This window comes from Zea mays, chromosome 6 (assembly GCF_902167145.1).
Source record: "Zea mays cultivar B73 chromosome 6, Zm-B73-REFERENCE-NAM-5.0, whole genome shotgun sequence".
NCBI classification, from domain to species: Eukaryota; Viridiplantae; Streptophyta; class Magnoliopsida; order Poales; family Poaceae; genus Zea; species Zea mays.
Window position 1 is genome coordinate 134997696 of NC_050101.1, and position 16445 is coordinate 135014140.

The 16445-nt window shown below is 44.3% G+C and overlaps 1 protein-coding gene and 1 long non-coding RNA gene across 2 annotated transcripts; one reads left to right on the top strand and one right to left on the bottom strand.

Moving 5' to 3' along the window:
• On the top strand, nucleotides 1-633 carry LOC103630040 (uncharacterized). Its single transcript, XR_554785.2, has 4 exons — nucleotides 1-93; nucleotides 171-340; nucleotides 430-507; nucleotides 619-633. It is a non-coding gene; the product is annotated as an uncharacterized lncRNA (long non-coding RNA).
• A 10810-nt stretch (nucleotides 634-11443) lies between these two features.
• On the bottom strand, nucleotides 11444-12750 carry LOC103631412 (uncharacterized). The gene is made up of 5 exons (XM_020540204.2): nucleotides 12294-12750; nucleotides 12124-12208; nucleotides 11920-12044; nucleotides 11764-11835; nucleotides 11444-11688 (listed from the first exon to the last, which is right to left on the bottom strand). Exons 1-5 carry the CDS (start codon nucleotides 12337-12339, stop codon nucleotides 11588-11590), a joined length of 429 nt encoding a protein of 142 aa, XP_020395793.1. The 5' UTR covers nucleotides 12340-12750; the 3' UTR covers nucleotides 11444-11587.
• Between the last annotated feature and the right edge of the window lie 3695 nt (nucleotides 12751-16445).

The following is a 16445-nucleotide window of genomic DNA, read 5'->3' on the forward strand; positions in this document are numbered from 1 at the left end:
TCAGAGGATCACTGAAGATCGCTGCCATCAAAGCCCCTGGTTTTGGAGAGCGCAAGACTCAGTACTTGGATGATATTGCCATCCTTACTGGAGGTCAGCTAAACTTCCATTCTAAAGCTTCATTTTGATCATGTATGCACCTTATCCATAAACATACTTTGTTTCTGCAGCAACTGTAATCAGAGATGAAGTTGGGCTGTCACTTGACAAGGCCGACAAATCAGTTCTTGGAACAGCTGCAAAGGTTGTCCTTACGAAAGAGTCGACAACAATTGTTGGTGATGGCAGCACCCAGGAAGAAGTTACTAAGAGGGTTGCACAGATTAAAAATCTCATTGAGGTCTGACCTTTTCCTGTTCTATTTGCTCACTTGACTTTACTGCTCAGGTGAAAGTCTGAAGCTCTGTTTTTCTGAACCTAAATTTGCAGGCTGCAGAACAAGAATACGAAAAGGAAAAGCTCAATGAGAGGATAGTGAAGCTTGCTGGTGGTGTTGCTGTCATTCAGGTAATGTGAAGTCCAGGGATCGCAATGTGTTATTTGTTCAATGTTCTTTTCATCATTCAATGTTGCAGGTATGGTGGATAACCATAATTCATGTATAGTGTTGCTTGACAGGTGGGAGCACAAACAGAAACTGAACTAAAAGAGATCACACATCATCTATTTGAATGAAAAACGCTCAATGAGAGGATAGCGAAGATGCTCACCTACTCATTTATTGGTGATCCTTAAGCGCCCCTCCGGCAACCACCACCACTAAATCGCCTGCTAGGATTCATGACTCTAAGGTAAGGCCCCACCCGTGCCTGTCCCATTTTTTACTTAGTGAATTGAGTTTGTTTGGTCAAGCTGGTGCTCGGCAGCGCGATGGGCGGTGGTCAAGCCTGAGTCGAGCAGTGCTCAGGCCTCAGGAGGCCAGTGGGCGGCTCTTCGGCCTCAAGCGCACGGTGGGAGCAGCATTTTCAGAAGCTGGTGCTCGGCGGCGCGATGGGCGGTGGTCAAGCCTCAGTCGAGCAGTGCTCAGGCCTCAGGAGGCCAGTGGGCGGCTCTTCGGCCTTAAGCGCACGGTGGGAGCAGCATTTTCAGAAGTGTGCGAGCCTACCTGTCAGAAATTAGGCCTACCGTCCAACACAATAGTGCTCAGGCCTCAGGAGGCCAGTGGGCGGCTCTACGTACATTTTCATTTTTCATTTTGTAGTATATAAATGCTACTCGTGCTATGGGTACTCACATGTACTTCTCCATGTAAATCTTACTAAAACTGCTACTCGTGCTATTCGTAGTTATGTAGTATCATTGGCCGTTACTCTATAGTTTGGTCAGAGAACTTTTAATTCGTAATCACTGTTGAGATTTGCAAATTGCAGTTGTTTACTATTTTCTCCATATGTTGATGTGTTTGTAATCAAAATGGGGTGGATTGGTAGAGAAGACGGATCATTTTTTGTAGTTGATTTCAATTGAGTATTTGAGTAAGCTGAATTGCCAAAAGGTTATGGCTTTTCGCTAAAGAAGAATAATCTTCGACCACTGCGTTAAGGAAGGAGAGAGTGACTGACCGGACCAGGCAACCGCATCGCTGTAACGCGAAACGTTCAGTCAGATCAACTCATCAACAGGCCTAGGACCTAAGCTAAGCTCCATCCTCAGCTAATTGTCTGATTTAAGCAGTCCAGCACCGCACCACTCCGGAAACAGAAGCAAGCAGCACAGCATCTAAGATGAACATAAGAAGCAACAGGACCGACATTGTCAAGTATTATATACCACATGCTTTGGTTCCAAAAGGCGACAAAACTTCAAAGGTGAAATCTTAACTTTACGATGGCCCTACAATATATTACCTGCAAGCAAACAGAAGCACGCAGCCAAGTTTATTTTCCTTCTTGAGGTTCAGCTCTCGCTTAGTACTCGACTTCACAGCGATGCTGGTAGTAGTCAACAGACTCCTGGGTGACATTAGGCAATGTTGATGCATGTAAGATAGCCAGTAACCTGTCAGTGATCAAGGGGCACCAGCACCACGTTAAATTAAACTCCTCAAGTTGGTCAAATCCTACAAGCATAAGGATCCTGATTTGGACATCACTGATTCCAATACGATTCAAGGTCAACTTGGTTAGGTTGGGCCAAGACTCTCTGAGGCACACCACAAAGTTGCCCAGGACGTTCGGGCACTCATCCAATATAAGTTCCTGCAGAGCTCCCTGGCATGAACGAGCTACAGTGCAAACATGCGTGTCTGTAAAATGGTAGGATTGCAGCTCAACCTTTCTGATCCCATTGTAGTACAGGATGTCACATATGTCACATAAAATGTGTTCCATGTGATAAGCCTGAACAGATTTTGGAAAGCCAACAAGCCTAAGCTCCTTAAGCCCTCGACACACTATGTTGACCCATTACAAGATAGTTCTCTCACAGTGCTCCATTCTGATCACCTTCAGTGTGGGACACTCACAGGCCACAGCTTCATGAAGATCACGTGGCGTCATTATGCCAAAATCACATGAATCCATAATCATTGATTCAATAGTTCTGCTGGTCAAGGACATGACTTCTATTACAGCATTATATGTAAAAAAAATGGAACCTGACAATGCTAGTGCATCTCGAACATCTGGCCTTGTTCCGTAAAGCCTCGCATAGAGCATGGACTCGAACTGGTTCCAGTTCATCGAGTTGTCCATGAGCAGCATCCGCTTGCCGTGCAGCCGCTCTAGGAAGTCTATCCAGTTGAGCCGCTGAGTCTGGGGCGCCGTCAGCGTCATCCGTGTCCAGCAACTCCTGCGTGTACATGACCGACTTCATCCCCGTCGAGAGCGCCACTTGTTGTCCTGCCTCGCCCTCCTGCTCCTCTCGCTCCTCTCCATGGGGACGGGGACAGTGATATGTTGCAAGGAGTTCCTATCCGGACAGTTATCCTGAAATCGGCACAGAAACACAATACACCAACATAGTAATAAGTGACACCAACAATCTCAGGCGCCAATAAATGAGTGACACCAATAAATGACACAGAAGTACTGAGATTTATCCTAGACACAGGCGCATGTGTATATGCCAGACATGTCAGATACCAGTGCTGCTCTGGACTTACTGAGATTTATGGTTAAGCATCAGTATAACTCAAAATATCACTTGTGATAGTCTTCATAAGAAAACTGTGGTTCTATAGTATGCCAGGCATGCCCAACGAATCTTGGTAAGTTCCACATATGGCTACATTAGTTTATACATCAATGTTCTATATCATTACCATTCCTATATACAACTTTCTTCTGTCATATTTGCTCAAAAAGATATGTGCTGCACAAGCGCAAAAACACTGGAGTGTTCCGATCCGTGCTTGTGTCAAGTCTGAAAGTGAACAGCGGGAGAGTGATGAACTGAACTACGACTGAAGCAGTAGTAAAAGGAACAAACATGCAGAGAGGGCAAGTAAAAAGATAATAAAAAAGGCAAGAACAATAGAAGGGTCCCAGTTCCGATGGGCACATGGGCAGGAAGGCAGACATAAGTTTCAGAGTAACAGCATATGTCCTTTGAATGCACAAGCATAAACATGAACCTATCACCGCTTAGAAACTGAATCTAGATCTAGATTTATCATAGAGCAGTTCTACTGATGAATCTAAAAATTATCGTAAAAAGTGTTCAGCTAGCTATCATCTTCAGGTCCACGCAAGAGTATTTTAGTTAAAATGGGTTAGATTACGCTTGCGGTAGTGTCTGGAAGCAACATACCAAGCACAGGAGATCGTAGCATCTGGAAGCAATATATACCAAGCTCAAGAAGTGAAGCATGAATACCCCAACCTATCAAACAGAACAGTTACAAACAAATCAATATTATTTTATAAAGCTCATTAACATCTCATCAAAACGTCACAATTACATTTGAGTGTTAGTCTTGTGTCGGTGTATTTTTATTGAAACAAACAATTGAGTTTTGACAGACTTACCGTAGGTCTAGTTTGTTAGGACCTCCTTGTAGACGATGTTCTTAGTATATGTCCCACAATCTACTGTGGGGTTCTTTCTTACACCCTTCCTCGACGTTTTTTTCCCATCAACGGGTGGGATTGCAAGAATCTTTATGTTTGATCGGGCAGTCGCTCTAGATAGAGCAACATATAGTTGGCCATGAGAGAACACTGGTTCGGGCAAGTATACACCAACATTGGGAATGGTCTGACCCTGTGCTTTGTTAACCGTCATTGCAAAGCTAAGCCGTACAGGAAACTGCTTTCTTTTGAACTGGAAAGGGAACATCTCTTCATCGGAGGGACACAGAGGTATACGCGGTAGGAAAATGCGTTTTCCAGCGTGTTGACCCAGTACAATTTCTGCGTCAATGCTATTTCTTTGGAAACCACGAACGACCAGCCTGGTGCCATTGCAAAGTCCATTCGCAGGGTCTATATTCCGAAGCAATATAACAGGGCATCCAATCTTGAGCTTCAAAACATGTGGTGGCAGCCCATTAGGCGTCAGTGTGTTTAGGAACTCGGGTGGGTAGTAGTTATGGGGATCATCCATGGCGCTATCGAAACTATGGTACACCATATGCTCCCCTTGAAAACGATCAATCATCTTAACATTTATCATATCTACCCATTCGTTCCGTGTTGACAGTATCGCCCTTGAAGTGATGTAGGTCGAATCAGACATATTTTTGTTGAGATTTGGGAAAACGAAGTCTATTAGGTTGTCAAGATCGTTGTCACTCCCACTGTAAGGCACACATACCTCGTCAGGAAGACGGATGTCGCCGTCAGTATTTGTGTCCTCAGTTCCACCGCCTACACGCAGCAAATACTCCGCAAACCAAGGGTCGTTTTTTGCCCTCATATTGGTAACAAGCTTTAAGTGGGACATGGACTCCCATAGGTAAGACATTCGTAGCGAAGAAGCGACCACTTGAGCCCTTGACCCTTTACGAACAACAGGCAAGACCTGTCTGAAATCCCCACCGAAGACAATGGTTTTACCACCGAATGGCAGTCCGGGTCGACCCATTATATCGCGCATGCTATTGTCCAGTGCCTCCACGGCTTGTCTCTTAGTCATAGAAGCCTCGTCCCAGATAATGAGAGATGCTTTCCGTAGCAACTCTGCGGTTCCACTCTGCTTCGTGAAGCTACATACAGCGCCATCGTCAATAGTGAGAGGTATCTTGAAGCGTGAATGGGCGGTTCTTCCTCCAGGCATTATGGAAGCAGCAACGCCAGATGTAGCTGTTGCCACTGCAATCTTGCCCTGGCTGCGTAGCGTCGCGAGAAGCACTCTATATAGGTAAGTCTTTCCGGTGCCACCAGGTCCATCCACAAAGAATAATCCGCCCTGATCAGTGTCAACGGCAGACAGAATCTTATCATAGGCGGCCCTCTGTTCCTTGTTAAGACAGTCTTTGAGAGCCACATCTCCTGCTGCCGGTTCGATAATTTCCTCCTCGTAAACCTCCCTAGCAGTACCAATAGCATCGTCATACGCATCCATGATAGGAGGAAGAGGGAATGTCTTTATGTCCTTTCCCATTGACTGCAGCATGTTCCTAATGTCAATCAATACCATCTGCTCAACATGAGTTTTGCACGGATTCCTGTGTTGATAGTCCTCGGACATAGAATCTAGGTGTTTCTGCCAGAGTACAACCACATCGCTTGGCTCACAGTACACAAGTATTGTGGCAAAAAGTCGGCGCAGCGCCGATGGCATCTGGAAAAGAGCACGTTCAGTGAGACACTCATCCAGTGTGTTGTCCGACTCAAGCAGTCCCCTTCTCTCTGCTGCCTCACGAAAAGTCGGTAGCGTGACACCATCTACTGTCCTTAGATCCACATAGGAAGTGGCGCCAGTCACATGGTTTAGGAGAACACGAAGATAGTAGCGCTCCCCCTCGGCCGGATGAGCAGAGACTATTCTACCGACTTGTCCACCCGTATCTCGTTTCCTCTGTTGCCATACTTTTCCCTTACCACTCTGCCAAGTGTACCATTCAGGGAAGTCACGATACAGGATGCCACGAGCCTCCTTGTGTAGACTATTCGCCTCAAAATATGCTGTGAGCATTGACCTATCAACACCTGGACGGTTGACGACTCGCTCGACCATTTGCCGCTCGTGAAACGACACCATGTGCATGTTTGGAAGATGGAGTTGCAACTGCATCACAGATGGAGATATCTGACTAAGCTCAAAGCCGTATATCCTCCATAAGGCTTCTGGAGGAGTCACCCACCTTGCATCTCTGTACTGCTTGATCTCATCTACATCATCATCTGCCTTGCTCGCATCTCTCATAACAACAGAAGCACGATCATGGCCTTTGTATATGTACTTGAACAGGTATTTAACAGCCTTGATGCTCCCACATGCCTCAACATTGATGTGACAGTTGAAGAGACGAAGGAGGTATGGGTTGTAAGGGACAACCCATCTATTGTCCAATTCGCACCCTCGAACCTTTTCGGTACGACCATCGTCACGACGTCTGTAAACAGGGTACGAATCCTTCCCTTGCAAGGTTGTGTCACTGAAATTCCGAGGGTAATGATTCTTGCACGATTTACGACCCTTAGTGCATGGGCAGTTAGGGTTTAGCGACCCACACGGGCCATGCATCATATGCTTGATAACCATCTTTCGTAGTTCAGGGTACTTGTTGCTTGGGATCTCAGCTGAGATCAAAAGGTCATACTGCTCAGGGCATGTGAGCTTGTACTTCCTCTGCATTATGAGTAGAAAATGGGCATGCGGCAAACCCCGCTTCTGAAACTCCACGACATAGACGTAGGCTCGGACCTTACCAAGAATATCCTGTTTAGTCAGCCTATGCTTTAACTCCTGTAGCTTTGCATGAAAGACACGCACTACAAGATCCGAACGATCTTGCGGTGTTTGCCCAGGGAGAAGCTCCCTCCTTATCTCATCCCAGTTTGGGTTACATGTCATGGTAAGAAAGATGTCTGGTTTACCAAACTTGCGCACCAGAGCCATAGCATCCATATACCGACGTCTCATGTCACGAGGACCGCCAATAAACGATGTCGACAGCACAGTTCGCTTGCCAATCTTCTCTGCTCTAATATCTCCATCTAGCATGCTATCCACCAAGCCCTGATATAGGTCTGCCCTTAATCGATCTTGGTTCTTACGTATGAAATCTAAACGAGAGCTCTCAATCTTTATGTATGTGTCGACCGCGAACTGCTGGAAAAGCCGCTTTCCATGAAGTATTGGATTGAATACCCCGGGACGAATCTGGAATTTGTAGCAGTAGTAGTCACGTACAGACACACATAAATGGCTAGGAGCTTCTGCATATGCAAGGATTGAAAAGTGAGTGATGTCGAAAGCATAGTTAATAATGTGCAAATATCTCAAATATCAAATTAACAACTAACCCGCATCTTCATCATTTGCATTACTTGCCCTATGTGTCGCGCGGTATGCATCCACTTCGTCCATGGATACTCCAACCTTTGGGATATTTGAATGCCATCCAAGTTCGCCTCTAGGGAAGAACAATGGATATGATAGTGCATCGTAGCATCCATGGTATGAGCGGATGCAGTGGCTTGAACTGTCCTTCCCATGGAGCATAACACTCTTGCTGAATTGGCCTCGCCCTTCGCTCCCTTCGATCCAGACAGCGGCCACCTCCGAAGTGAGAGGTGTGTTATATGTCTTCTGGTTCAACGTCTGGTCAAGGTTCAACGCGATACGATAGTCATCAAGGTTGTCAACGTGGCCCATGGTCCTAAGGTGCTCGGAGTACGGGTTTCCACGTAGTATGTCGACTATCTGTTTGATAACCTCCTTGTCTTTCTGTTGATGCTCTTCACGGCACTTACGGTACCGATGCTCGAGGCTGGGATCGTCATCATAAAAGTAAAGCTCAAGGTGTTTATGCTCTGCCCCACCTTCCCTACCAAATGACTTGATATTGTGGTACATCATGCCCTGTGCTCGAAACGTGTATATACCAGAACCCCTTACATTAGTTGTCATACTATCGAGGCAACAGTATAGGGAAGTGAAAGAGAAATGGCCATTGAAAAACCTAATGTTATCACGAAAGTGCCTAGCATCAGAGTCTGCACTATCCCACAACCTCTTGAGTTGGGGAGGGGTCTCCACTGGAGCTAGCTCAACCTTCCCACCACGACAACAAAACCCAGGTGGCTCATACTCAAACTTCTTCGCGGTGCAATAACCGCAGTTGGGAACAAGCTTGAGCATATGTGTTTCTTCAGGGATGTTGCTGTACACCTTGTCGTACGGGTCAGAAACATAAGTGGCAGTAGATTCTTCTTGAGTACCATCGATCTCGATATCCTCATCGGTATCCTCATCTGATATTTTTTTGAAAACAATGAGTAAGACATGAATATTTACATAAGCCTTGCTAGGATAATAATAATCGAAAATAGTACATTGCGCAGCGAATAGGTATCCCTCGTTCTCATCATCGTCGTCTTCAAATATGACACCCTCATCGTCATCACCTAAATGGATCCAAGATGATGTAAGCACATGTTTAGTCAGACTACATACTATCGATGTCTTGCAAGATCCATATAAACTTGGATAGTAATTACCATTGTTGGTGATCTTCATAGGCGTATGGCGCTGTGTCCAATCGTCCCCTTCAACAGCGTCACCGCTAGTATCCTCAATCGAAGTACCCACCTTCCTTGATATGGCTGATTCAAATTGCTGGTTTCGACGAGCTAATATAGCTTGTCTTTCCCCACGAGGAACATGATGTTTACGCTTTAGTGTATTGGTAGACATATCGGGCGAAGCGACATCCTCGGTCTGGGTTGGAGATGGCAAGAAAGGTGCGTTGACGAATTCAGGGATAACCCAGTCGCAGACAGTTAATATGGATCCATCAGATCCCTTTACATCTGTTGTAGGGTGTACCAACTCAGGGGTATATGTTGGGTCCTCCATGGCGATGGATGTGGGATTCAAAGTGTCGGCTTGCATAACTCTACGTCTCCTGTTGTGGTCTACCTTTGCCTCTTTTCGCCTTGGTGTTCTATTATACAACCTAAGGCGTTCACGCCTAAACTCCCTCTCGACGGGAGTTAAGTTTTTGTACCGCTCGCTAAAGTAGGTGGTCCTCTGTCTAGTATGCTTAGGTGTGTGGCCAACATTTTCGTGCACACTGCCTGTAATAAGGCATACTACGTTAAACCGTATGAAACTTTATATTTTTTTTGCATGTTTAGTCTAATGAACAGTCATGTACCTGGTGTTAGAACTTCTGTCGTTGCATCAATGTCGTTTGACTGTAATGTATAATTGATATGCAACCAGTCGGAATCATTATCTGGATCAACATTTACTTTTTCGTCTCCACCTACAAAATATGAACACATTACTTTCAGTAGTAGGTTTATGCACAGAAACATTACTCTAAAGTTGACGAATTTCATCACCTCTTGGCGCGTTGGGCATCATATTTTGGCAATCATTTTGTTGACTTGCTTCAGGACGCTTCTTATTCAACTCTTTATTCCGTAGACGTGCTTCTCGACGCTTTTTGTTTTTCTCGTTTTTCTGTTCATCAGACATCGTGGCATATCTTTCCTTATCTCTTTGCCTCTTACGTTCCTTAGCATCAACAATTGGTCGTAACGAGTTTGATCCATTTTGATCACCTACAATGTAACTTTGTATATTAGTGTTCTATTACATACTACGTTGCATTCATTAATCTACACGCATGTACTAAGCTTTACCTGTATTAATGGTGTTTGAGATGTCTGCACATGGTGTGCGAGCAACATTATGTGCCATCTGATTTGTTTGTGTTTGTTCTCTGTTCTCCATAAAGAAAACCTGATAGGGGCAATGGACTTTTTAAATAATTTTCAAGTCCGTCAAGGTTCACAGACCATTTCAAACAAACATGTCCACAGGACCAATCTAAAATGTAGTTCAGAAGTGCAGTCTGTCAAAGGACCAGGAGAGTACTAAAGAAAGAAAAGAACTCATTGACCAACAAATGTAGCTGAGAAGCAAAGATTTAAACCAAATGAGCAGTCGAATCAACAGGAAATTACAAGTCTAGTGAACCAAACAGTTTAATTACAAGTGAATCAACAGGAAACAAGATCTACAGACTGCAAGTATCAAAATTAACTAAGAGCAGTGATTGGAACATAGAAAATAACATAGGAACATAACAAGATGGTGAAGCAGTGCCCAGATTCATAGGAGCTAACAAATTATTTTTAGCCTCATACCAGCCAAGTGACATGCTAGAAACACCCAACACATGGTAGACCAAAAGATTTTTAGCCTCATAACGTCTGATTGAACAGATTTCATGAACTTGAAACCTGTTTAGAGAGGCCCTCAATCAGTTTGACTGGGATTTATTTCTGCTCTTGAAATTTCGTCGCACATTTAGCGATTCTTTGAGTACTGTATACTATTTATTATTGTGTTATCGTATTCAGTAACACTTGACTGACTATTACGTTGTCTATTAACACTTGACTGACTATTAACAAAAGTTGTCATATATAAAGAAGGGTCCATAGCTACAGTTGATAGAGATATGTGTCGGGCATTGTCATGCGTTGTTGTAATAAAATCTGAAGAACTCAAAATGACAATTGTTACTTATAGTATCGTTATGTATCTCCCCCATGTTAAAGGAAACGTCTCCTTTTCATATCGAGCTTTTTAATTGCAGTTTTTGGCATCAGGTACATGGACATGTGGTATATATGAGTATTAGATAGGCAAGCATTAATATGTGTAATTCTACCAACTATAGTCAGAACACTGATTTTACAACTTTGAAGTCCTTTTATCAACCTTTTCCACCAGCTTAACCCAGTCATTCACACGAAGCCTGCTAGGACTTACAGGCACTCCAAGATAGTTCATGGGGAGATCACTGATCTTACTGTCGAAAAGGTTAGCATGCTTTTCTGACTGCGATACTACAGTATGTAGGTTGTTGGGGTGACTGAATAACTACAGTAGTCACCCCACATTGATGATTGGTGTCCTAGCTATAAACTGAAGTTGGTTGATTATGTGCTTACTGGCACAATCTGTGCCTAGATTAAATTAGCAGACAATGGCTTAAAAGACTCACTCTCCAAGATAGCTTAAATTAGCTTAAATTAGCAGACAATCTGTGCTCATTGTCAGAGACACTCACTCTGCAACCGTGTGTAAATTGGCTGGCAGATTGTATTTTGTGATAGTCTGAACTTTACATGACAGACCAGCAGATATTGTCATGGCTCAGGATGAAGCTGTGGCTACCTAGAAGACTGGAAATACAACATCTCCTTCAGACCTACATGTCTCGTGTGTTCTTAATCTGTCAAAATATGACATGTATAGTGAAAGTTGCCTGGTCATACTCATTCTTATTGCTGTTTTTGAGATCTTACAAGGAATGATAACATAATTTATTTCTGACTGCGAGGGTTCGATAACATTATACGTATCGAATTCAACACAACAAAGAGCCAGTTTTTAATACATAAACGGCGAAATACAAATAATTGTGACCATCTTTAGTTGATAACAAGCTATCACACTACACATCCGGAACCACTGTCGCCAGATAAGCGCGTCTCCTCTCTAGATAATTGTTGATTAAAGCACTCCTCGGATTTTGGATCATGGAGCGCCGAATTGCTGCAATTTAGTAAATGATATGTAATAACATGATTACTTAATTATAGTTTCTAAATTATTGCAAGAAACACTCACTCTGCAACCGTTGTGTGGTGTGATGATCTGGATCGAATTCAACAGTGCTATGGTCCGAGGTTTGCAAGCATCCTATTGTTATAGTAGTAGACTTAGTTACTAAAGAAGGTCATTGCGTTTACTCCAACAAAGATGTTCAAGGATAATATAATTTACTGTGTAGCTTGTTACGACGCAGCATAGTTCCGATAATTATGCTCTTGTTTTCTCTAGCTAACACCCACCGTAGAGCATTTCTTTGCAACAGTTCAGGCCATATACCCACGACGATTATATCCCACCTATAAACAAAGCTTGTATTGTTTGAATAAAATATAACATGTCTGCAGTTTAAAAAAGATTGTATTATAAATTAATGACCTGGAATCCATTAGTATGGCCTCTCTGTACGGCCTTCCACCGATGTGCTCTAACGGCGCCAAATGAATGACAATTCCTATTACATCTGAGACATTCATATATGAGGGATTAAATTTTTTTATGGTTTAGTGCGGTATAAGTATACTCCATATAGAAAGACGGGCACATACCTATAAACCTCTTATGAGGTTGTTGGAGGACCTCATGAAATGGCATAAGATGTTTTGGATAAGGCGGGAACTGAATTGGCAAGTGGAATGGTTCCACAACAGTCCGAGATGCCAAGGTCAATTCTAGCCTATGTCCAAAATTCCGAAATAGATACGGCCCCCAGCTTACATAGAACGCCACTCCATATAATGTATATGTAGATCCTTGTTGGAGTAAGGTGTCAAATCTTTGGACATTAGCGCGGTATGAAATCGCTTCTATTTTTGACCCCTAGTCATTTCAGAATGCACGTCGTATGAGTAAGAGAAATACGTTGACTTCATTTATTTATGTTTTAATGTTTGACCCAGTGACTTACAGTGATGTCTTGTAGAATAAAATGTTGGCTGTCATGACGTCTAGGGAACTTAACAACGATTCTGGCTACGATACTCTTAAATTTTGGTAAGTCATCGCTCTCAACATCATCAAATAACACGAAACTACATTAAAAGTGAGTTTAGATTCTTTTGTCCACGCATATATATATATATATATATGCGACAAGTGAACTGTGTACTTACGGAAACTTTGTAGGGACGTGATGTAGGGCTGCAACCGACCTATGTTGGTTAAGTGTAGATGGTGCCATTGATCTTATAGTATTGATCATAGTTACAAATATGTTTGAAATAAATCAAAACATAAAAAAAGCCATGTAAATCTCCACATTTGAAGGAAGTATGAAACAAAGTAGAAAAATAAACCAAAAAAACATAGATTTGAGGTTTATAACATGAAATATGCTTTCTTAATCATGAAATAAATCAAAACCATGTATAGTGAATGTTTCTCCTACCAAGTATATTCACTGAAACGAAAGGAAGCACAGAGCCTGAAGAGGCTCGAGGTTAAGAAGAAGAGGATTGAGAGGAGGAACTCTCTCACCTGCAACACTTCAAAAAGAAGCTGCTGGGCAGAGTCCAGAAGAGATGAATGCAAACACTGACAAATTAGTAAGTTCTGATGAAACTATTGTCAGCACTAACGAAAGTCATAGCAGTGGCAAGCATCTGGTGAAGGGGCTTCCACCAAAGTACCAGGCCACAAGACAGTTCGTCAGCAATGCGAAAGAAGCCAAACTCGGCCTTCAAAGGTATTGAGTGAAATTTGTAGTGTTAAGTACACCATTGAGGTATTGTCAGTATCCATTTCCCATGCTTCCAGAAACATGAATCCACAATAGGTGTACGTGTATAGATGTACGTGCAAAAAAATGTAAAACATCTCGCACATATATAAGGTAACAGTCACTCAACACTACATTAAACATTAAAACTGACTTGAAATTTGAAGTACAAATAACATGAACACTCTCAACACAAAACTGAATTAACATAGACACTGAAATTGCTTCTACACTAAAATTCAGTGAAGGCAATATTATTAGGCACTCTAAAATTCAGTGTCTAGGAAGTGGAAAAATTGTACCTTTGATTGGTCAGGGAAGTTCGCCAAGCTTGCCTAGTCACTCCAAGAATGTTGTACACAAGTTCATGCGAGAGTGTACCTGAAATAAACAGATGCAACCTTGAAGCAGATGCAAGGATGAGGGTGAAATACCTAGCCAATAAACAGATGCAACCAAAATCTACAGACTGCAATACCGGCACGAATTAAAACACAATAAGATGGATGAGGGTGATTGAATCGGTGAATCTGAGGAGAGTGGGGATGGGTTGCAGACGGTACCTCTGTCCATCCTTTTAATAGCTGTGGAAATGTCGTCGCTGTCAGATTAGTACGCGAATCTCGCCTTCCATTTCACGTCGCGGTTTGATGTGGGCGGGATACCCCACAGCGGTCATCACGGCGCGCCGGGGGAGGGGGGTGGGAGGCGGGGTGCCTAGCGCGGGCGACGCGCGCGGGATGCTGTCCTCGCCGGGGATGGCGGGCCAGGGCGTGGTGGCCGGGGATGGCGGGTGGGGGGGCTCGCGCGGGCGGGGTGGTGGGGCAGGGTGCCTGGCGCGGGCGCCGCGCGCGGGATGTTCTCCTCGCCGGGATGGTGGGCGGGGTGGTGGGGCGGGCATCACGGCGCGCGGGCGGGGTGGTGGGGCAGGGTACCTGGAGCGGGCGCCGCGCGCGGGAAGTTCTCCTCGCCGGGATGGTGGGCGGGGTGGTGGGGCGGGCATCACGGCGCGCGGGCGGGATTGCGCGCGGCGCGAGCGACGCGCGCGTGATGAAGACGCGAGCGACGCTGGCGGCGGTCATCACTGCGCGCGGGAGCTGGGGGACGGGATTGCGCGCGGACGGCGCGCGGGTGTGGGGGAAGACGCGCGCGGTGGCTAAAACATCGCGGGCGGGGGCATGGATTCGATGGTGGACGCCCTCCGTTGGCACTTAAGGATTAGTAGAGACTTGTGCGGCTTGTGCCTGCCTCCCATGGCAGCGTGCGACTGCTTGCTAGTGGCTGAGCGATCCTAAGTGGAGTGCACGAGTGGTAGCGACTTCCTGCGTGATGATGCCTATAGCCTGCTCCACGCACCAGCGTCCAGCGGCACCACGCCTCCGATGCTCGTGCTCCCCCTGCGAGCCTTGGAGGTCGGCGCTCGGTTTCTGGCGGCTGGCTGAGAGAGAGACGGTGAGACCGTGAGAGTCTGAGAGAGACCGTGACTGCATGTGGGAGACTAGGGTTTCTGGTGAATAAGGATGGAGAATGGGCCGGAACGCCAGTTTCTGGTGGGCTGAAAAGTGAAAACTGAAATAATTTCGGATATCCGCCAAGACCCGCGGGTAAAAGTTAAACCCCGTACCCGACCCGATTTTATCACGGGTCGGATATGGGTGAGACCCACGGGTTAAATTTTGTACCCGAACCCGAATCCGACGGGTCGGATATCCGTGGATATCCGAACCCGCGGGTAAAATTGCCATCCCTAAACGGGCGTGGGCCAGGGTCGGGGCGGCTCGGCGGCCAAGTGGCGCGGCGGTGCGGCCAGGGAAGAAGAAGGGGCCCCTGACGGGTGGGCCCCACGCGTCAGTGAGAGAGGGAGGAGGGAGGAGGTGGGCGTGACGGCTGATGGGCCCTGGTGGGCTGGATTCGGCCACGGTTAGGGTTTCCAAACTCTTTTCTATTTAAAAATATAAATAAATATAATTATAAATATTTCTAAAAATCATAATAATTATACCAAAATTATCTATTATTAAAATATTTATTTTTGAACCAACATTTCTATAGTAATTAATTAGATTTTCAATATAAAAGAAATTCTATGTGACAACCATAAATCAAATATGAGCAAACAAAATTATTCTAAATGCAAATAAAGATGAAACACTTGAAAGAAAAATTCATTACCATATTTACCACTAATAATCTAAATACATTATTTTTAGTTGATGGTTTTGTAGTGTTACACTAAATAACTGAAACCGTATGTAAAAATTAGTCTTCACCACAGGTATAGAGTTGTTTTGCACTAGTGAAACAAAAATCGTGCTCTAAAAATGAGTGCACCGATCACTGATTTAAATTTTATGTTACCCAAAAGTTAATTATATTTTATATCATTATTTTTTTTATTTTGAAATTAACCTTTTCCGTTCTAATTAATTTAACAACTAAAATTAAATTTCTTTTAATTTGATGGACTTGAGTTGTTATGTTTAGAGGGCCTAGCCACATCAGGTTGTGGCACCCTACAAATAGGCCCTATGTTTGTTAGGGTGGTAGAAAATGAACATGCACCATTTGATTAACATAACCGGCCCAAACATGGGATGCCCAAAATCCTCAAAATACTCCGAATCTGCAGATAGACAACCCATATCTAAAATGCGACTTTAGTCGGAACTATAGAATATATCTTATCCTGTATTTTTTCATAAATATTCTTTGGAGACCAAATCTTTCATTATATTTGGCATGAAAACTTTTCATCTCCAAAGAATCGGAGAAGGGGCACTGCCTGACTGCGCTGGTAGTATCCCAAGATCACAAGCATCCATGCCAGTCCAAAAGAACGGATCTCGCGTCTCCGAGTGGGGAACAATGTGGGGGAAGAAAAATAAGGTTCTTGCGGTAGCCGGTAGTTGGTCAACAGTAGCACACATGCACATAATGTCGTGATTGTGACAATCCCATGGGCAGGGCATATCCATCTAACCCA